We start from the raw sequence: 23,241 nt of genomic DNA, 5'->3' as shown, positions 1-23,241 counted from the left end.
AATTCAAGGGGGTGCCACTGAGCCACTCAGTGACATTTTTTCGCAACATTGAAAAATTATCAAAATTTACGCGAAGCAGCATGTAAATGCAAATTTTGGTGAGTTTTTCAGCATGATCAGACCTCCAAATTGGTCATTTTCATTTGCCTTGAAGAAGGAATAATAATAATCCTTTGGATTACAATAGGGCTCTAGCACCACTCTGTGCTCGGGCCCTAATTATAGGTAAAGTTGGTCTCACCTTTTATAATGGACATGTAAAATAAAAATACATAATCCCATAATTTAATATTTTCTCAGTTTATTGTTGGCAGATTGGTGTATGTGACGTGTTAAAAGAGTAGAATGTTGAATGAATCCAACTGCATTGTGTACAACATATTTAGTATCCTTCTGTTACTTTATGAAATAACTATTAGAGTTCGGGTTACAATGACACAAAATTACCACAAAATTTAAACTCTTGTATCCTTTTTACACAGTTTTGAATCATATCTAAAAGTGGAAAAAAGTTATGAAACAATTTATTACATTTGCTAAGGCCATTCAATCACTCTCTTTCTCTCTCTGGGATGTACAAGCTTTCAGAAGGATCATTAAAAATATAAATATACGTATATATAAAGAGTCAAAGCTGAATTCAGAATCCAGAAAACAGGTGACACGGCTCCATGATAAGTAATACAGATTCCTATATACTTCAATATTTAGCATGAACGTTTTTAAAAGAGCACAGTAAACACTTCTCCTAAGTGACAGAAACTACTTGATTCTTCAAGAACACGTCCAAACCCACAAAAGTAGTGGAGAAAAGTAGGGATGTCCCGATCGCATATTGTTTGACCCGAGTCACCTGATTTTGAATCTGCTGATACTGAGTCCCGATCCAATACAGAATAAAAAATGGTTTTTTTTTTTTTTAAACAAAAGTTCCAAACATGTTACTGTCCCACCGTGCCACCTTCATAATGTGAATTATTTTTAAACAAGAATAACGTAGAAAAATACTTATCTTTATTAAATGCTTCATTGCGTAAGTCCACTCAAATTCACTCACGCTTTGACTAACAATGATTGACACATTTGTGGCTTTGATTGTCCGGCTAGATCCATAGACTTCATAATGTATTGACAGGTCAGATCGGTCATGCACTGTGCCTCGCATTCAAGTAGGGGGCCGCCCACATCAAGAGGAGCTATTCAAAAAAACACGCACACAGCGATCTAATGCCGGATTTCTGTTGAAAAAGTACAAAAAAGCTGTACCGCATACAAACAGGAAGTAATTTGTTCGAGGATTCAATATTTATATTATACTTTACGTACCATGCATTAATTTTGATGTGAAAAAAATCAATGGGAGAAATTTGCCACTACTGCGTTGGCATCATACTTCGCAATATTTATGTAAAATAAATGCTAACTGCACATTTTTCTTTTTACCGAGAATCAAGACTGTTTTACGTCCATATCTATAAAGAATTAGGGGAATTAAGCATTTATTCACAAGAATTTTCACCGGAAAAGCTCTGTTTATATCAGGTGGCCGCTAGCCACATTTACTAACAGTCTAGCATTGTACTTTGACATATTTATGTAAAATAAATGCTAACTGCATGTTTCTTTTGCTTTTAACCAAGAATCGAGACTGTTTTACGTCCATATCTTTAAAGAATTCGGGGATTTAAGCATTTATTCACAAGAATTTTCACCGGAAAAGCTCTGTTTACATCAGGTGGCCGCTAGCCACATTTGCTAACAGACTAGCATTGTACTTCGACATATTTATGTAAAATAAATGCTAACTGCATGTTAACCAAGAATCGAGACAGTTTTATATCTATATCTACAGTATAAAGAATTCAGGGATTTAGTCACAAGAATTTTCAACGAAAAAAGCTCTTTGTTTCTGATTCCACTCGGTCAGCTTTGACAGCCTCGCCAACAATGCAGGCCCCTATTTATTGGCCTCCTCGCCCCGTGTCCCGTCTGTACACTATGAAATTTATGCAAGATCAAAGCTACAAATCAGTCAATCATTGTCAACTTTAAGTACCAAACAAAAACCGGACATTTTGGCCGCATTGCACAGCAGGAGGGAGGTTGAGAGGCTGTGGCGCTGTACAAACATGAAGCAGAAAAACATAAATATATTTTTTAAATTTGAAAACCCGATTCTTTTCACCCAATTCCGGTCCTCTGAAAAATGGCGTGATCAGCCCGATTTCAGATCACGTGATTGGATCGGGACATCCCTAGAGAAAAATATACATCCATTTTTTTATACTGCTTATACGCATTAGGGTCCAGCCAAATAATAATTAAAAAAAAACAAAGTAATACAAAAAATGTAAAGAATTTGACAAAAAACGTATAAAAAGAATATTATACCACAAATCTTTTCCCACAAGTTGTAAGGAGATTGAAAAGACGCCCGATCACAAAAAACAGAATACAAAAATTGAAAACAATGGCATTGAGTTTAGAAATTCTCAAATAATCTCCTGTACAGTTTGGCGTCTCCGAGTAACAAGTTGTGGCTGTCCTTCTTTTCCCGTGAATGCCTGGTTTTAATTTTCCTCCGAGATATACATCAGTGCTTTAAACAGGCTCGCAAAAAGGAAAGAAAATACATCAAAGTCCAATGTTCATCTCTCCACCGGCGCCATCAGTCCATCATTTGTTTATCTGCAGTTTCTCAGTCCTGCTGAGACAATAAGGTCCTCCCACTAAGGCCATTCATCTACCTGCCTGCAGCCATTCATTCCACGCGTCTCCGCTGCTCCGAGTCTTCTTAGCCAAACGGTGGAATTCCCCTGAAGCCTTTTCCACAATGAATTCCATTAGATGAAAAGGACAAGAGGGTCATTTAGTCAACCGTCCTCATTTTGTGTATATGTGGGTATTTAGTTCTTCTTTTCTTTGTCTTCCAGGGAAGTCCTGTTGGGTGATGATTGTGCAAATTCATGCGGTCTCTGGAATGTCGACAAGAAAAGAACTACTGAATTCGTTTCCTCTCTAGAAGAAGAGAAAAAAATACAGAAGTTATGGTGAGCATTGTGCAAGTGTGATATATTGTGTGTAAAATCAGGGGCGGTTAAGAGAAAGCAAAGACGGAAGAATTTAGTTATGGCCTCATTCCAGTTGTGGATGAAGTATTCACTGGTTTTACTTAATCCTTTAAGGTCTGTGCCGATTTTGTCCCATTTTGCATGCCTTTGATGTTGCCTTTATATTTCAATGAAAGAATTGTTCACAATGGTCTGGTTGGGTGCATTTTTTTCAGGAAATCATAACCTTCATGTCAAAGCTGGTGTTTTCTTCACTGATCACTTATAATCCACATTTTAGACCAAAAACACAATAAAAACCCCCTAAAAGATTTTTGTCAAAATTTGTATTATTCATGTCATGCTCAACGAACCATTTTGAAACTTGATAATATTTATTCAACTTGTTAGGGTAAAACATTCAACAGAAAAAAATGAGACTGAATAGTTTTATACATAGACTTCATAATTATATTGACGGGTCACCTCCATCAGAAACTGTGCCACGCCTTCAAGTAGGAGACCTGCCCACACACAGCATCAAGAGGAGTTCTATCTCCATCTAACGCTGGATTTAGGTTGAAAAAGTACGAAAGCTGTACCGCATAGAAACAGGAAGGATTGTCTCAGAAGGGATTTGTTCGAGGATTCAAGGTAATTATTATATTTTTCGTACCATGCGTGCATTTTGAAACATTGTGAAAAAAAATACATGGGACAAATCAGCCGCTACAGCATTAGCATCATAGTTCACAAAATTTACGCAAAATAAATGCTAAGTGTCCTTTCAGTCCTTTATACATTCAACCCCTAGCGAAAAGTATGGAATCACCAGTCTCGGACGAGCACTCACTAAGACATTTTATCATGTAGAACAAACTCATATAAAAATCTTGAAAAAATAATGAATTAGTTCAAAAGTGCAATCTTTAGTATTCAGAAACACTAAAAGAAATGAATAAAAAAACATTGTGGTGGTCAGTAAATGTTACTTTTAAAGAGCAAGTGCATTCAGATTGCAGATTCTTGACAAGGTGATGATGCTGGGACTTTGGTTTGGTGCTGTTCCAGTGAGATTTACAAAGATGATTGCTTGAAGAAAACTTAAAAAAATCCCTCAGTCCTTGATGATATGGGGCTGCATGTCAGGCAAAGGCACTGGGGATTTGGCTGTGGTTAAAACTTCAATAAATGCACAAATTTACATTGAAATTTTAGACAGCTTTCTTATCCCGTCAATTGAAAATATGTTTGTAATTTTCCAAGATGACAATGGATCATGCCATAGAGCTAAAACTGTGAAAGCATTCCTTGGAGAAAGACTCGCCCATTCAATGTCATGGCCTGCAAATAGCCCAGATCTCAACCCTATTGAAAACCTGTGGTGGAAATTGAAAAAAAATGGTCCACAGCAAGGCTCTGACCTGCAAGGATGATTTGGCAACTGCAATCCAAGAGAGTTGGCACCAAATTGATGAAGAATACTCATCAAGTCCATGCCTCAGAGACTGCAAGCTGTCATAAAAATCAGAGGTGGTGCTACTTAATACTACAGATGTGTTTTGATTGTTATTTCTTTGACTGTTTCTCATTATTCCATATTTTTTTTTCCTCAGAATGGAGTGATTCCATATATATTTCCCTGCACTAGCTCTATAAAAGTATCATTTACTGACCACCACAATGTTTTTTATTAATTTCTTTTAGTGTTTCTGAATGCTAAACAGTTGGACTTTTTATCTGAGTTTATCCTACATGCTAAAATGTCTGCTGGAGTGGTGAGACTGGTGATTCCACACTTTTTCCTAGGGGTTGTACTATGTATCCATAAGCGGAGTTTGGGGGGGGTCAGGGCCCCCTGGTGGCAGAAAAGTGTCTTGCATGTAAGTGACTTTCCTATATACAGTATATATATATATATATATATATATATATATATATATATATATATATATATATATATATATATATATATAAAGATCGTAACACATTAAAGCAAACAACAAAAATGAATGAAATGAATAAAAAAAGATATGTTTATAATGGGTCAAAATAATTTTTCGAACAGATCATGTGATTAGCACCTTAGATGGTCATTTGCTTTGCATATTAAAAAAAAAAAAAAAATAGGACAGGGGAATGATATTTTTCAAATGATTTTTTTCTTTGTTTGAAATTTTTTTTTTTTTTTTTGATTGAAGCAACTTTTTGGGGGATTGAATGATTTAGACACAAATGCCCTACCCATAATATGGCCCAAACACAAAAAGGATTGCTTAAATCAAACTATTTAAATTAAAAATCAAGTGTTCAAATGCACATATTTAAGTCTTTCATATTTTTTCGCATTCAAAAACTTTTTTCCTATGATTGAAAGTTCTTTTTTTTTTGATTGAAGTGATTTTTCGTTTGAAAATATTTTTTTTTTTGTTTGAAGGAACTCATTTTTTTGATTGAATAATAAAGACAAAAATGTCCTAGCCAAAATGTGGCCCAAATGCAAAAAAAAACAAAACAAAAAAAACAAAACAAAAAAAAAAACAGTTGTTGCTTCATTTAAAAAAATTCACTTCAATCAAAAAAAAAAAATTCAAAGAAAAATAGCTATGAAATGCATTTTTTGAGTTTCAAATTTATTTTTGCATTCAAACACATTTTTAAATCAAATAATGAAGACACAAATCTACCTCCATATTGCTCCGCCCAGGGAATACAATTTTTGACTGCGGTAACTACATTGCATTGACGCCGGCAGGCGTACCTTATTCAATGGAAGACGATCTTGTGAGTAAAGCTGTCCTAAGTAGCCTGATTTAGAATTACCCTCAAGAATGATGAGAAACAAAAAAAACGCTAATTTTCAACTTATTATTATAAAAATTATTTTAAGTTAATTTTATTGCTGACACTGTGTTTTGGGGTCATCAACATGTTTGTGCCTCCCCGGCCCAAAAGTCAAACTCGCCTATGGTTAAATCCAGTAGACTAACTAGTGAAGAAAAAATATTTACACCATCTAACACAAAAACGGTTTGTAGGATATTTCTTTGTGAGGTTAGGTATTTCACTCATCACCCCTATCAAAACTGTTTACATACATTTCTGGAACACAGACATCTACTATTGCAATATTCAAAGAAACGGATTGACCACAGAAAACCGATCTTTTTAGTTATATAATATGAAATATGTTTTCTCCACTAGAGGGCAATCATGCTCTTTGGATGAAAAATGCTTCATTTCTATAGATTTTTTTACATCACATTTCCAAGTTTTTTTTTTTTTAAACATTTCTTGTGCTTAATGTGTTTATCTAATAGGTTATAGTACAATATAATAATAACAGTTCGGATAACTTTGTGCTGAGAAAAAAATACCATTATTTGAAGAAGAAAAAAAAAAAATCAAACATCGTATGCAGTTACTCACAAGGTTATTCGTTACTTGTGTATTCTTTTCACCAAATACTTTTTACCTGTACTTGAGTATTAATTTGAAGTAACACTATTCTTACTTGAGTAAAATTCTTGGCTACTCTACCCACCTCTAAGTGTGATATACTGTGTGTAAATTCAGGGTGGGATGATGGAAAACAAAGAAGGAAGAATTTAGTTATGGCCTCATTCACACAGTCCACATGCACAATGAGTATTAGGATGTCTCACATTCCACGATCCTCAGCAATGGGCTATTTTTTTTTTTTTATTGTTGTGAAATGGTTCATGTATAATAAGTGTGTAATTATGCAATGTGAATGGTGTTGCCAAGGGAGGTCTCTGTTAAGGGTAGAGTGGATGGTGAATATTGCGTGGCCAATTTATTTTAGTACGCCAACAAAAGAGCCCCACTAAAACAAAGTTGAAAAAGTCTCATTCAGCATGCCCTTCCCTTCTTCGACCCCCCGCCTCCATATTGTCTGGATTTCAGGATAGTAATCTCTAAACTATCATCCTACCCCTAACTCTGTTTACCCCACCCAGGCCTGCCTCTCCCAGGACAAAAGGGTCTGTGTATCACTGACTTGATCAGATTAGAGGGATTCATTCCCATGCTTCATTATTCTATCCCTTCCTCCACTATACTTCTTGCTTCCCTCCGCCTACCCCCTCCCCACTTAGCAATGACTGCAGTTGCCTCTTAGCCACGCCACCCACCCACTCTGCCAACACTACACTCATTTGCATAAGGGTTTCCGTGATATATTGTAGTTTGAGTGGGTAAGGAGTTGGCAGTGCTTATGTGAAATATGGCCATTAATGTTCCCTTTTACAATGTACTGTATGCTTTAAACACACATAAAGAAATGACTTTCATAGAACATTTATAGGGAAAAAATGTAAATTTAATTATATGGTATGCAACTGAAGCGCAGTGAAATGTTTGCTGTATTTCCACAGGAAAGATCACACCGTATAACTGTGTTCTTTTTTAAATCATCGTTATTTGAGTGTTTCGTGTGTGTATTTGTTGTTGTACTTTCAGAACTGCACTATCACACTGCTGGCTAAAAGTATTGGCACCCCTGGGATTGTCACCCCTGTCAGATAATGCTCAATTTCTCCCAGAAAACGATTGCAATTACAAATGCTTTGGTAGTAATATCTTCATTTATTTTGCTTGCAATGAAAAAACATAAAGGAGAATGGAAAAAAAAAACCTCATTATCATTTTACACAAAACTCCAAAAATGGGCCGGACAAACGTATTGGCTCCCTCAGCCTAACACTTGGTAGCACAACCTTTAGACAAAATAACTGCGAACAACCGCTTCCGGTATCCATCAATGAGTTTCTTACAATGATCTGCTGGAATTTTAGACCATTCTTCTTTGGCCAACTGCTCCAGGTCTCTGAGATGTAAAGGTTACCTTCTCCAAACTGCCATTTTCAGATCTCTCCACAGGTGTTCTATGAGATTCAGGTCTGGACTTGTGTTGGCCACTTTAGAAGTCTCCAGTGCTTTTTGAAGTGTGTTTTGGGTCATTGTCCTGCTGGAAGACCCATGACCTCTGAGGGAGACCCAGCTTTCTCACAAAGGGCCCTACATTATGCTGCAAAATTTGTTGGTAGTCTTTAGACTTCATAATGCCATGCACACAGTCAAGCAGTCCAGTGCCAGAATAAGCAAAGCAACCCCAAAACATCAGGGAAACGCCACCATGTTTGACTGTGGGGGCCGTGTTCTTTTATTTGAAGGCCTCATTTCCGCCCCCCCCCCTAAACTCTATGTTGATGCCTTTTCCCAAAAAGCTCTACTTTTGTCTCATCTGTCCAGAGAATATTCTTCCAAAACGTTTTAGGCTTTCTCAGTTAATTTATGGCAAACTCCAGCCTGGCTTTTTATGTCTCTGGGTCAGAAGTGGGGTCTTCTTGGGTATCCTACCATTGAGTCCCTTTTCACTTTGACGCCGACGGATAGTACGGGTTGACACTGTTGTACCCTCGGACTGCAGGACAGCTTGAATATATTTGGATGTTAGTTGAGGTTCTTTATCCACTATCCGAACAATCTTTCGATGAAATCTCTCGTCAATTTTTCTTTTCTGTCCACATCTAGGGAGGTTAGCCACAGTGCCATGGGCTTTACACTTATTAATGACACTGTGCACGGTACACACAGGAACATTGAGGTCTTTGGAGATGGACTTGTAGCCTTGAGATTGCCCATGCTTCCTCACAATTTTGCTTTTCAAGTCCTCGGACAGTTCTTTGGTCTTCTTTCTTTTCTCCATGTTCAATGTGGTACACCCAAGGACACAGGACAGAGGTCGAGTCAACTTTAATCCATTTTATCTGGGTGCAAGTGTGATTTAGTTATTGCCACTACCTGTTATGTGCCACAGGTAAGTAACAGGTGTTGTTAATTACACAATTTAGAAAAGCATCACATGATTTTCAAAGGGTGCCAATACTTTTGTCCAGCCCATATTTGGAGTTTTGTGTTTTTTTCCATTCACTTTTGTGTTTTTTCATTGCAAGCAAAATCAATGAAGATATTACTACCAAAGCATTTGTAAATGCAATCATTTCTGGGAGAAATTGAGCATTATCTGACAGAATTGTACGGGTGCCAATACTTTTGGCCAGCAGTGTAATTGAAGGTCTGGTTTTAGTGGAAGATATGGTGACTATGAATTGCACTACCTGTAGGAGCAAATTGGGCTATTTTTAAGTCCAGTATACAGGTGTACCTCTACATACGAATTTAATTCGTTCCAGGACCTGGTTTGTAAGTCGAAATGGTTGTATGTCGAGCGGTATTTCCCCAAAAGAATACATTATAATTTGATTAAATTGTTCCACAGCCCAAAAACCTGCGCTAAATCCTTAATAAATACTGGGGCGACAGTAATGCAGTTGATAGCTCGAGTTGTGTTGGGACCAAAGGGTCAGCGGGTTCAATTCCTGGCCACGACTGCCCAGTGTTGAAGTGGCTTTGGGCAAGGCACTGAACCCTAATTTGCGCCCAATGGGATGGCAGCGCCTTGGATGGCAGCAGCACCATTGTTGTGTGAATGTGTGCTAATGTAAAGCGCATTGGGCATGGTAACCGGTCAATGCACTATATAAATACTCTCCCTTTACCATTTACCATTACTGCTGGTGCAATTAAAAAAATAGTGACTACACATAGCTAAACAAATAAATTATAAATACAAATCAGAATATTATATTTATTATTACGTAACAAATTGGGTTCCAATTTGTCAGTTGTGTTTTGCATGCTGTTCCTAAAAACACCGTGTGACTCATGAGTGAGAGATATGCGGAAGTTTATACTTTTCTTTTCATATTGTTGTTGGCATCGGCTATGGCGGACAGTAGCCGTGTTGTGTTGCACATGTTCTGAAATAAATGATTAAAACTTGATAAAGCTGGCGACTTCCTTGCCGATGTTACAATATTAATAATTGTCATCTTTACTTATAAAAGACTGACAAATGGATATATCGGAGGTGGACCGTCGAGATCATAGACATATTGCGGCCTTACACGCACACCACGCTCATATTTTTCTATCACTTCCATTTCAAATTCAATGCTAAGCGTCACCTTTTTTCTTTGTTCACCACCTGCACTAACATTCTTGGAACCCATGTTGATTTCTCTCACAAGAAAATCCGCCGTGTGTCCGTCTTGCAGGAAAACAATGAAATTGCGACGCTTTCATAAATCGCGGTATTTCCAGCATGTCGTTACGTGTCGAGACAAATGGCGAATCAAATTTTACGTCGGATGTCGAAAGGATCGTATGTCGATGCGAATGTGTCGAGGTACCACTGTATTTTATTTACTGCATAGTGTTAACATCTTCCTAATTTCATAGTTGATCATTCAGTTAAAAGTAGTGTCATGACTATTGCATTAATCTGCTTTTAATTTGTGTTTAATTTACCTTGACATGTGACTAAATGTATGTTGAGACATTATGCTTGCAGTTACGGGATTAATCGAAGGGAGGAAGGAGCAAGTTTTTAAGTAAGGCAGTTTCAATGTGGCTCATGTGGAAGCCAAGGGCGAACTGGCTAACGGGGATTTCCCCGGTGGGCTGGTGGGTCGGGTTTGGGAGAAAAAGGTAGGGTCGTAATTCCCAAAATAAGTAGGGATTGGTGTTACTACACATGCGCGAACTGCGGCCCTGCATATTTTACATGTAGATAAGTGTTGGGTGAAAAATAAGTAGAAGTAGTGACTGCGTTTAAGCCAGTGGACGTTCATGTTCCTATGGTCAAATGACCCGTCCCTAAAATTAGTGAACTTTCATAATCCAAGCATTATGGTTAATGCATTCCGACCGAGCGGCAAGACAGTTGACTTCCATGCCCTCACGTTGTTCCCAAAACGTAAAAACACTCTCAATGCTCTTAAAATATGCAAAGCCACCATTGTCATAATTTAATAAAGGAAATAAAGCCGCCTGAGCTTAAGACAACACCATCTACACGTGCGTTATGTGCGCTGTCACGTCATGTACAATATTATGTGATTCCCCTTAGCAACGGGTCGTTTTAGTAGACGGTAGGTTACAGTTCATTTTTGTGGCACTGTAAATCCACAATTCTGAATAAATTCTGGCCAAGGCTGGTAAATATTAGTAGTGGACCTCTCTGAGTACTCGCAAACTCAAAACTAGGCATTATTACAGTACCAGTATTTAGGAAATTTGAATTAAAAATCCTACATGTGTACTTTGATCGGGTTACAGTTCTCTAAAGGTTTGCTTATGTTTCACGACACTGTTGTAATTATTTTACTCTGGGTTAATTAAGGGCTCGGATTATTGTTTACTATATGATTTTTGTCCAAAACATCAAATGCTGTTTTTTTTTTTTTTTTTTTTTTAATCAGAGTACAGGTACAGACAGGTACTAGTGTTGCCTACTGGATAGTACCACCATCCATGAAGTGGGCCAGTCTTTCATTGACTCCCGGACCACTCCAACACCCCCCAGTCCCTCAAGTGAGATCGTTTTTGACCAGCAGCACAGCAAATTACAGCAGTACATTGACAAGCGATCATTTTCCCCTTTATTTTCATTAAAAAGCGTGAAGATAAAATTGTCCTGCTGTGAATGTCTCCTGCGTCAAAACCTGTCGCTTTTGTGGCTTTGAGGTGCTTGTTTGGAATATTGCACCAACACTATCTTTTCAAGATTGGAGATGAATTTAAGTTTGAATCAAGCATTCATTAAAATCTGAGTCATATCTTGGGTAAACTGCTTATAGTTCTCCGAGACTGAGGAAAAAAAGATGCACGACAAACTCTGCCCTGCCATCTCACTCGCTTTCTCGAAAACCTTGACTTTCTGCGAGCTCCTCATGCCCACAACATCACTGGCCAGAGAGTCCTTTCAGACCGAAATTAAAACACTTGAAGTCACATCTCAGCGAAAAATGTTCAGCCACCACATTTTTGGTGCATCACTACTTCACAACCAGGCCCTTGATCTGTGATTAAAGTGTGGCTGCCATGGCTCCCGAAATCGGTGAAATAGAGCCACTGTATTACTTTTTGTATTACTGTTACTGTTACTGTTTGGCTTAATGCCTTAGTTAGCTTTTCATAGTTGCCTTTTCTTTATTCTGGTGTTTTGGATGCCTTCCTAATAGCTGTTATAGACCACCTGTCTTATTCTTTTGGAGTTTTTGCATCAATATTCTTGTCTTTGTTGTTTTACTTTTGTGATTTTGAATGCTCAATATCCAGTGCACTTTTGGATAAATAAAAGAGGTTGTTTTGCACTATTTTCTCCACTAGAAGGCAGGGCACTCATGCTCTTTGGACGAATAATGCTTCAGTACTGTTTTTTTTTTTCTCCCTTGAATTTTTAAAACATTTTTTTGGCTTAATATGGTTATGAATGGGTTATTGTACAGTATCATTAGAACAACAGTTCTTATAGATAAGTTTGTGCTGAGAGAAAAAAAAAATAGCTTTGTTTACAAAAAAAATAAGTAGTTACTCATAATGTTACTCATTACTTGAGTATTCTTTTCACTGGATACTTTTTTTACTTGTAGTTGAGTACATTTTTTTGGATGACTACCTTTACTCTTACTTGAGTCATATTTTTTGAAGTAACGCTACTTTTATTTGAGTAAAATTTTTGGTTAGTCTACCCACTTTAGTCGGTGAGCCCTAGTATATGATAAGATAATTATTAAATGGTTATTAAATATTTGCTTTTACCAATGAATGATCACAATAAAGTTGTTGATGATTGATTGCTATAATAGGATATTCCATGATTGATTGCGACAAAGATATATTTTAGTGATTCATTACTACAGATATGTTTAGCTCTTGATAAAACTGCCTTGTCCTTCTGACGGGTTCCACAGGTCAACTTTAAGGACAAGCCGCAGACATTAAGAAACTAAACTGTCTGGTACATTTAATAAATCATACTGTTGCATTTTATTACTTGCCAAATGCTATTGCTTCATGAAATGTATTAGCGCACATGAATGTAATTGCACCTACATGCACACACACAGCCAAACAAGTTCAAGGGGTGTCGCCATCTTACTTCCCCTTTCCCTTTTAGGGCAAGACACCCGTCTGTTGCTAGGGCCAACTCTCAAATAAAAAGAAAGGGCGCAGGAGGGTAGGTTAGAGCAATTTTCATGACTGTATAGTGTAATCTAGAATTCCACTAGTACCTCTCGCTCTCCTTGCGCAAGTTCACAAAAGCTGAGTGCCTTCTCTCCTTATTTTGGGTAATATTACAAATGTCTACCTAAGGATTATTGTTTGAACTTAACACTATATATGATAAACAGTTTCAAAATAGGCCATTCATTGAAGGTGCGCCTTATACTGCAATGTGGCTTATAGTGCGGAAAATACGGTACATCATAATTAGATTAATTCGTTCCACAGCCTAAAAACCTACGCTAAATCCTTCATAAATACTTCAGGTACAATTGCAAATAACAATTACACATAGCAAAACTAATAAACCCTAACCCTAATAATATAACAATAATAATAATCTAACGAATCGGGTTCTAATGTGGCGGTTGTGTTTTGCATGCTGTTCCTGAACCGACTGATGAGAGAGTGAGAGAGGTGCGTTTTTACTTTCACTCTAAATATTCTCTCTTTGTTGGTGTTGACTATGACAGTAGCCGTGTTGTGTTACACAAGTTCTGAAATAAATGATCAAAAACCTGACAAAGCTGGCGACGTGCTTGCCGATGTTACAATAATAATTGACACCTAGACTGAAAAAGCAGTTTCTGCTCTTGCACTCCTCTTTAAAAGAAACTGCTGTATTTTAAGCCAAAACAACTGTTGTGTTTGATAGAACAATATGTCTATATGCTGCCATAGCAGATTCATGGCGCATTAAGCCCCCAAACTATTTTTAATTTGCCCGTTTTACCTTGGAAAGCCCCGTTTACAGACGTCGCGCAACTGTTTTTGTTTCAATAACAGCCATGAAACAAAGTAAGTATTTCTATTTTTTATTCAAAATGTCTGTCATTTTTAGCTTAGAACCATTAATCGATGTCTAATATTTTGTTTGAAATAAAAAAACTTTAACAAATTATTCACTCGCATATTTTAAACTTTTAAACAAATTACGTCACGTCGCGCACACCACGCTCTTGTAAATCGTCTTATTTTGAGCATGTCATGTCAAGACATATGTCGAGTCAAAGTTTACGTCGGATGTCGAAAGGTTCTTATGTCAAGGTACCACGTTAGTCTTACATCAAAGATCTCTTGCGCGCACTCTTTTCATGTTTTCTTATTTTTTGAGTATTCTGCGCTGAACTCTTGGCGTCATCTTTGGTGGACGGCCACTCCTTGGGAAAGAAGCAACAGTGCCAAACTCTCTCCATTTGTAGACAACTTCTCTGACTGTCAATTGATGAACATCCAGACTTTTAGGGATGGTTTTGTATCATTTCCCTTTGCTCTTTAAATCTCCTTCGGCTCCTTAGGTTTATTTACTTATTTTCCCCCTTCTACCATTGTTAGCATGCTATCCTCACCAAAATATGAAAACCTATAAATGTTTGGGTGGTTTTGGTTAATGCAGACAGATTTTGACAAAGATCAGATCAAATTTGATGGTGATTTTATGCAGAAATGTGAGAAATTCCCAAAAATTCAGATACTTTTTCATACCACTGTATAATTAGTCATATGATGTGTTCATTTAAAAAAAAAAAAAAAAAAAACGACGTTATTTTTCTTTTAAAACAAATGATTGATCCAGGATGAAAAATGGCAGGGGAGGCATGGATTGTGGTAAAAGCATTAATTAAAAGGGAACAAAAAAACATTTCCCCTGCTGTTCTAACAGCATACTGTGGTTTTAAATGATAGCGGTGGGGAAGCAGTTGGGACTCTGACAGTCTGATAATTCCGGCTAGCGGTGTCTGCTGATGAGAGAGGGGGGCTCTTCAGTCGCTGCTTGACAAAATTATAATTTAGTATTATCACATAATTACAGTTCTTGAGGCTGTATCTCTTTGTGGCCTTTGAATGACGTTTTAGAAACAGCGGTTCCATAGAAATGTGCCCTTTCCCTACCGTTTTTTTTCCCTTAGCCTCAATCATCTGAAGATGATTCCTTAATTTTATTTTTCCCCATGCTCCAGAGACGACAACTGAATGAGAATGAGATTCTTCACCATCTTTTAAAAAGTCATTTTTCGTGTGTGGCTTGCCGAAAGACTGAGCGTCTTACATTTAGTTCAGTACCTCTTCTAATATGAGAAAGTGACGGCGTTAGATGAAGCTAGCAACCAAACCATACTGTATGGAATGTATTAGAGAGGTGAGTGAGGATGACATGATTAGTGAGAGAAAAAAAATCATTTTGGAAGAGTTAGTAAAACACTTTGACAAGAAGCCAGAACATGGGTCATATCTGAAATGTATTTCACACTTCTTTCTAACAGTTAATTGACCTTTCACAAAAGCTCCCCCCTTTAGTTACGGCAAGTTAAGCCGACAAGCTCGTCACTCTAACGGCAGTATCTATGCTGCAGTATCTTTTGTGATTGATTTTTGGAGCAATACCAGTGCAACATCCTCCAAATCGAGGTAAAAGGGTTTGCAATATTCTGCAGAGGGTTGAAGTGCTGGCCAAAAGTATTGGCACCTCTGCAATTCTGTCAGATAATGCTCCATTTCTCCCAGAAAATTATTGCAATTACAAATGCTTTGGTAGTAATATGTTAATTTATTTTGCTTGGAATGAAAGAACACAAAAGAGAATGGGGGAAAAAATTAAATCATTATAATTTTACACAAAACTCCAAAAATGGGCCGGACAAAAGTATTGGCAACCTTGGAAAAATCATGTGATGCTTCTCTAATTGGTGTAAGTAACAGCACCTGTTACTTACCCGTGGCACATAACAGGTGATGGCAATAACTAAATCGCACTTGCAGCCAGTTGAAATGGATTAAAGCTGACTCAAACTCTGTTCTTGTGTGTACCACATTGAGCATGGAGAAAAGAAAGAAGAGCAAAGAACTGTCTGAGAACTTGAGAAGCAAAACTGTGAGGAAGCATGGACAATCTCAAGGCCACAAGTTCATCTCCAAAGACCTGAATGTTCCTGTTTCTACCGTGCGCAGTGTCATCACTAAGTGTAAAGCCAACGGCACTGTGGCTAACCTCCCTAGATGTGGACGAAAAAAATTGACGGGAGATTTCAACGAAAGATTGTGCGGATGGTGGATAAAAAAAACCTCAACTAACATCCAAACAAGTTCAAACTGTCCTGCAGTCCGAGGATACAACAGTGTCAACCCATACTATCCGTCGGCGTCTGAATGAAAAGGGACTCTGGTATGATATCAGGAAGACCCCACTTCTGACCCAGAAACATAAAAAAGCCAGGCTGGAGTTATCCAAAACCTGAGAAAGCCAAAAACATTTTAGAAGAATGTTTTCTGGTCAGATGAGAAAAAAGTAAAAAAGAAAGAAAAGAAAAAGAAAAAAGAGTTTTTGGGGAAAAGGCATCAACATAAGAGTGTACAGGGAAAAAAAAAAAAAAAAACGGGGCGTACAAAGAAAAAAACACTGTCCCCACAGCCAAACATGGCGGTGGTTCCCTGATGTTTTGGAGTTGCTTTGCTGCCTCTAGCACTGGACTGCTTGACCGTGTGCATGGCATGATGAAGTCTGAAGACTACCAACAAATTTTGCAGCATAATGTAGGGCCCAGTGTGAGAAAACTGGGTCTCCCTCAGAGGTCACGGGTCTTCCAGCAGGACAATGACCTAAAACACACTTCTAAAAGCACTAGAAAATGGTTTCAGAGAAAGCACTCGAGACTTCTCAAGTGGCCAGCAATGAGTCCAGACCTGAATCCCATAGAACACCTGTGGAGAGATCTGAAAATGGCCGTTTGGAGAAGGCACCATCCAAATCTCAGAGACCCTTTTAAGAATGGTCTAAAATCCCAGCAGAACATTGTAAGAAACACATTGACAGACACCGGAAGCGGTTGTTCACAGTTATTTTGTCTAAAGGTTGTGCTACCAAGTATTAGGGTGAGGGTGCCAACACTTTTGTCCGGCCCATTTTTGGAGTTTTGTGTAAAATAATAATGATTTTTAAAAAATTCATTGTCACTTGTCTATTTTTCATTGCAAGTAAAATACAGTAAATGAAGATATTACTACCAAAGCATTTGTAATTGCAATCGTTTTCTGGGAGAAGTTGAGCATTATCCGACAGAATTGCAGGGGTGCCAATACTTTTGGCCAGCAGTGCATATTGGAAATATAAAAAACTGTCGCAAGCTACCGAGGCCAAATCATACAGGTACAACCAGGGGTGAAAGTGTCTAGAATTTCTTGCCGAAACTCCCAATAAAACACAACAGGTTTTACACATACATTAGGCTACTGCATTAAACTTACTTACTTACAAGGTATATATGAGAAACTGATTTTCATTAAAAACTATTTTTTTCCCCAATGATTTGCAATTTCACAGTTAAAAAATAACACCAGTTACGCCAATCTCCATCTCCTAATTTTCATTTTCCCTCACATCTAAATGCAAAACCTCACATTTAACCACAGAAGAACATAAGGTCTACATTAAAAATAAGTAACATTTACTTAAATCTTTTTTTTTTTTTTAATAAGTAACATACATTAGCCAAAATAAGTAAAAATGACTTACGTTATGCACAGTGAAATGAAATATATTTAGCAGATAACGCAAACATTGACTTTTTTTTTTAATATTATGTGGAAATAAATAAGAAGCCTAACATAGGTAAATGAACAAAAATAAGTCCAAAGTGCACATTAACTACATTGCCAAATATATCACATTTGAGACAAGCATTTCTGGACCTCATTGCAGTTAAAAATAAAGTTTAAAACCTTATTGTGTTCAATCTCACTTTATATTTTTTTCACCATTGGAACTGCATGCAATGCTTAATGTATCTTTTATGATAAAAATTAGAGAACATACAGTACAGGGTTTCCCCTACATATGGATATGGAACGATTGTGGCGCACCCCCGCACCAAAATAAAAGCCGCCACGCCTTGAAAATGAGATGTTTAAAAAAAAAAAAGATTTAAAGATACATCTTAATTTATAATTTGTATAATTTAACATGACATATCTCATTATTCACACATTATTTGCCATAAGTAGTCTGAAATAGCACGTCAAATACAGATTGTTCCTTTACACACTTTATTTTGAAAATCACAACAATTCTCCTGTTTTAAGATTGCGCCTGACTACGTCGGTGCGGAGTTGGACATCTGGAGAAAAATCCACAGAAATGTATTTCAACTTAATGAATGTAATTCTGGTTTAAGCCTGTGAAAACAACCCTAATATGGACACTGACGTAACGCTTAAGTTCTTTACAGCGCGTCTTTAACCCAAATCATCGCGTCATTCTTGTGGTGATGTAGACCGTCACACTCCACAATATTTAATTAGCCTCTGGGGCTAATTAGATATTTCGGAACGTGAGCCTCAAGTTCCAAGGTGCCCTTTAGATCCGAAGGTATTTACCCTCATGTTCCGAGGAGTAGAAATAACCAAATAGTTATGGCAAGCTTAGTTGAGTTTTTCTTTAATCACAGACAATTGTTTTTTTTAGGTTATTATTTACCTGACATGTTTCGGCGACTACTTCCGGGTGGAAGTGTCGAAATATCCAAAACAATACAAATCAGACGTCAAATTTGCATTGGCTAATCAATTGAATGTGTTTCAGAAAATTGACTAGGGCAGCATGAAGCCAAAGATGGCATTACAGACTGATGAATGCGGAGGGCTGTACCATCGCTTGAGCAAACTTTCGGCCATTGCGTTGACAGTGCCCATTTCAACAGTAAACTGTGAGAGAAATTTCTCTGCAATGAACAGAGCAAGACATTTGGTCAACTGTACAATGTACAGAACTGTACAATGTAGGTTAGAGATACTTGTGTTTCTTCATTTCCTATATCACTCTTAAAAAAAAAAAGTTTATTATATCATGTTAAAAGACCACATAAAGCTCTCAAAGAAAAAAAAAAATATATATATATATATTCATTCATATATATATATATATATATATTAATTTTCTGTTTATTATTTCTGGAGTCAGGCATTTTCACATGGATGGTGTTCTGAACATCCCCATCAGAGTAAATAAAATAAAGTAAAATAATATAAAATAAGCTTCTTCAACGCTTTCCTTTCCTTTTCTGTTGCATTGCCTTTTATTGCATTAATTTAACAAGCTTGTTCTTTTTTTGTAGTCCCAGAAAACATGTGCATTTGAGTCAATCAGAGCTAACTATCCATGCTGATCACATGTCGGTATGTAAGCCAATGGAATGGACAACTGGAGTCCAGGGTTGTTTGCTGCGCGTATGCATACATTGACGCTACTCATCAGACTCATCAGATACACAAGCTGGGAGAACCTGTGTGAAGTGGTGCTCCGTGGAATAAACAAATAATAAATATGGGTGGAAACGGATGAGACTAGACAAGCACTTTATTAGGTATGTTGTTAATACTTGTGTATGTAAATCTGACATTTATAGATTGTTTTCCCCTTGGAAATCAGATGCGTGTGTGGTAGCTTGGAAGTTTTTTTTTTTTTTTTTTTTTTGACGTCACTCATAGAGTGACTGCGACCGAGGACATAAGGTGGCCAACTAACCTTAGCTAATGAAACAGCTATACTTCGACATTATAGCATTGATATGTTTTGAGCCTTTTTATCTTCTGTAAAGTTTTATAGCACTTGTTGATCTCAATACCATCAAATCTGATTTGGCAATGGGGCATTTGAGAGGTTGTCAGATCATGCAACCGTAACAATGGTCTCTAGGGTGTATGATTGGTCAAAGGCCGTTTATGACGTGGAGTTTGCGAAAGGTCAATTCAGGGGATAAAATGGAATTCTCTTATTCCCCTAGTGGGACGGCCAGATCAGAAAGTAAAGGGCAGACACTCGGACAGCAAAATAGGATACTCACTTATATATGCTGAGGTATAAGGTGATTTTGAGCTAGGCAGAAATGCATCAAACTCTTTCCTCTCTGGGATTCCATGATGGTTGTGGCTGAGGTGATGGTTGTGGAGACCATGATGGTGATGATATATGTATTGGTGATTGACAGGTGTCTCCTTGCCGAAGGTGAAGAATGACATATCGGCCATTTGCTCAGAATTTTGAAATACCTCTGTGTCCGGAACTGAGTCCATACCAGGCACATGGAGGTTGCTGCGGTAGTCTGGGGCCTGCCGCCCATCAGTGGGCATGAAGCTTGGCATCCAGCAACGATCGGAGTGCCCCAAGGCTTTGCACTCCTCTGTGCAGTTAGAGAACAGATCCGCACCTGCAGACAAAGACAGCGTTGCAAAAGTTGAAGAAATGGGAAGAAAAACACAAGTCGTTAAGATCTTCTGTAATAAGCAGGATGAATAAGGAGAGACATTTATCAAAGCAATTATTTTTACCAAAGAACTTTCATTAGGTTTGCTGATGTGTCATGCTATTTGAATCTTCACCTTAATGATTTCCATTATTGTGATTGTAGATAAAAGGGGAAAAAAAATTATGCAACAACAGTCAGAGTCAAATTCCGCTACAGCAGGTTTCTTTTATTATACTGAACTGAAGAAGGTGCTCATTTTGACGACACGACAAAACCACATAACACGACAAACACGAACAAACTATATTAAGAACAAATAACACATGGAAACAAATACCAAAATAAACTAGGCCTGCAAGCAGGACTGAAGGGGCCCTGGCAATTTGGCGCAACTCGGACGGCCCGGGTGGTGGCAGATTGTCCCACTCTCATAATTTCATGAGAAACTAACATGTGCTCGAAACTAGCATCTTTTTTGTGTGGAACCTCTTTTGTGTTGTGGGCATGGCTGACAGAGATGTTTTGTATTTCCTGAGTTAAGAAATACATTCACACACCTAGGTGAAAAACACCTTACTGAAGAGGGTCCTACAACAAAGGAGGGGCTCCTGAGCTATGCGGCTACGCCCTGATTCAAAACCAAAATGAATCTTCCAATTGGGCCAATTCGACCAAGTGAGCCAAATTTCGTGGCTCTATAAGCTGCCCTACTCCCTGAAGAAATCTACTTGCTTTTCATGGTGAGCAAAGGGTCGTCAACAGACAGACACATGTGGACATGGGCCTTTAAAAGTAGTATTACAAAAAGGTGAACTACACTGACCAACCTGAAAGGAACTGGACAAGTAGAAGTAAAATGAGTGACTTTCTATTGCCCCTAGTTGGTGCTGTAGGGTTGATGCAAATGACCCCTTTAGGGTGCAAGTCTCATCAACCAGCGGGCCATGCGCATGCGTCATTTTACGCCATAAAAATACAGTTGTACCTCGACATACGATCGCTTCGACACACGATCTTTTCAACATCCGACGTAAAATTTGACTCGCCATTTGTTTCTACATCCGACGACATGCTCGAAATACGACGATATATGACAGCGCCGCAGCTACTTTGTTTTCACGCAAGACTGACCCACACCGGATTTTCTTGTGAGAGAAACCGACATGGGTTCCAAGAATGTTAGTGCAGGTGGCAAAAGAGGAAAAAGGTAAGGCATGGTAATGATACAAAAAATGAGCATGGTGGGCGCGTCCGTGAACTGACTTGACAATACCACCGTAGAATGTCTAAAAACTCGACGGTCCTCGTCCGACCTCCGTTCGACAGTGTTTATAAGTTGAGGTTACAAATATTATTGTGGTAACATCGCCCAAAAAGTCCTCCGCTTCGTCGTGTTTTTAAAACCCTCTTAATGTTTTCGTTTTAATAACATTTGTGAAATTTTCAAACAAAAATAAACTAGTAGCTCGCCATTGTTGACGTCAATAATTATTGGCTCATGGATGGTGCCATAAAATCAGTCGCACCCAAGCGCCAGCAGAGGGCGACAAAACACAAAAAAACAAGCAACAAATGGACAACACTGTCATTTTAATCCGTTTGAGCGGGGCGTGTGCGTTAATTGCGTCAAATATTTTAATGTGATTAATTTAAAAAAATAATTACCGCCCGTTAACACGATAATTTTGACAGCCCTACTTTAGACACATTCAAAACTCGGTTGAGGAGAATGAGGGAAAGGTGCAGCACATCTCACATGGGTGAGATGACCCAAACACTGCTACGACGCAGTCTGACGTACTCCATGTACAATATAAAATGCCACGCATTGTGATGATATGAGAGATGTCAAATTTTTGTGTCGTCAGACGAAAACTGGCATTTGTCTGGCATTTGTCAGTTTTAGCTAGTCATCGTGACATCATCTTCATGAAAAATTTGTCGACGAAATATTTTCGTTATCGTCATTGTTTACGAAAACAACACAGTAGCAAAGTGTAAACAACAATTATTTCGATCTTATTGAGCTGGGTTGAGGAAAGTACATTTTGTTTACAAAAGTGAAATACTTTTGTGCACATACAGTATGATACTATGAAAATATATATAGAATAGAATAGGATAGAATAGAATAGAATATACTGTAATAGAAAGCCTTTATCGTCATTGTGCAAAGTGCACGAGATTTAAAGCTTTGCCATAATGTGCACCATATAAAACAAAAGCAAAAGTATGATAAGGCTTAAAAAAAGTGCTTATATGACAATTTACAGTACTCAGACCAGGAGGCAGATGGCTGACTTGATATGACAGTTTGTGCATAGATATTGATCCAACAGTGCAAAACTGCTAAAATGACCGTACAAATATTGCATATGAAGTTCCCAGATTGAGACAGATGTCTGAGAACATATTACTTCTTGAGATGCATGTGACAATGCTGTGCAATGTCAGGGACATTTCATATATAACTACATGATCAAAGTCATCCACACAATAAATTCAATATCTTCAGAGAATACGCCAACATACTACTAAAAAAAAAATTAAAGTACACTACTCTCCTGCAGTATTTAAAAATTGTAAAATGCCACTCTATAGAGATTTTTAATGTAATCACAACATACTCAATTGCTCAAAAAATTAATCAAGCCCTCTGTGGCCTGTGGACGCGGACTTAGATACAGCATCCGTGTGGAGCAAGGCCAAGTTTGGTTGCACAATCAGAGGCAGTGTGCTCGTCTCCATGCAAATTGTTGCCAAACACAATACAGGCAAGCGGCAGAGGTGACGGTGGC

At 37.8% G+C, this 23,241-nt stretch overlaps 1 protein-coding gene across 3 annotated transcripts in view; it reads right to left on the bottom strand.

The window, feature by feature from the left end:
* Positions 1 to 298: 298 nt before the first annotated feature.
* Positions 299 to 23,241, bottom strand: part of pcdh10b (protocadherin 10b) — a 61,963-nt gene continuing 39,020 nt past the window's right edge. Inside the window, exons 4-6 of one of the 3 annotated variants that reach the window (XM_057850111.1) lie at positions 20,273 to 20,404; positions 20,042 to 20,192; positions 299 to 3,018 (exon numbers count right to left, since the gene is read on the bottom strand). In XM_057850111.1, the coding sequence (XP_057706094.1) occupies positions 20,089 to 20,192; positions 20,273 to 20,404 (236 nt within the window). In that variant the 3' untranslated portion in view covers positions 299 to 3,018; positions 20,042 to 20,088. Of the gene's footprint in view, positions 3,019 to 20,041; positions 20,405 to 23,241 lie in introns of all 3 variants that reach the window. The other 2 variants (XM_057850110.1, XM_057850112.1) reach the window with 2 other exon arrangements.

The sequence above is a fragment of the Corythoichthys intestinalis genome, chromosome 11, assembly GCF_030265065.1.
Source record: "Corythoichthys intestinalis isolate RoL2023-P3 chromosome 11, ASM3026506v1, whole genome shotgun sequence".
In the NCBI taxonomy this organism is placed as follows: Eukaryota; Metazoa; Chordata; class Actinopteri; order Syngnathiformes; family Syngnathidae; genus Corythoichthys; species Corythoichthys intestinalis.
This window is presented reverse-complemented; position numbering and strand designations above follow the sequence as displayed.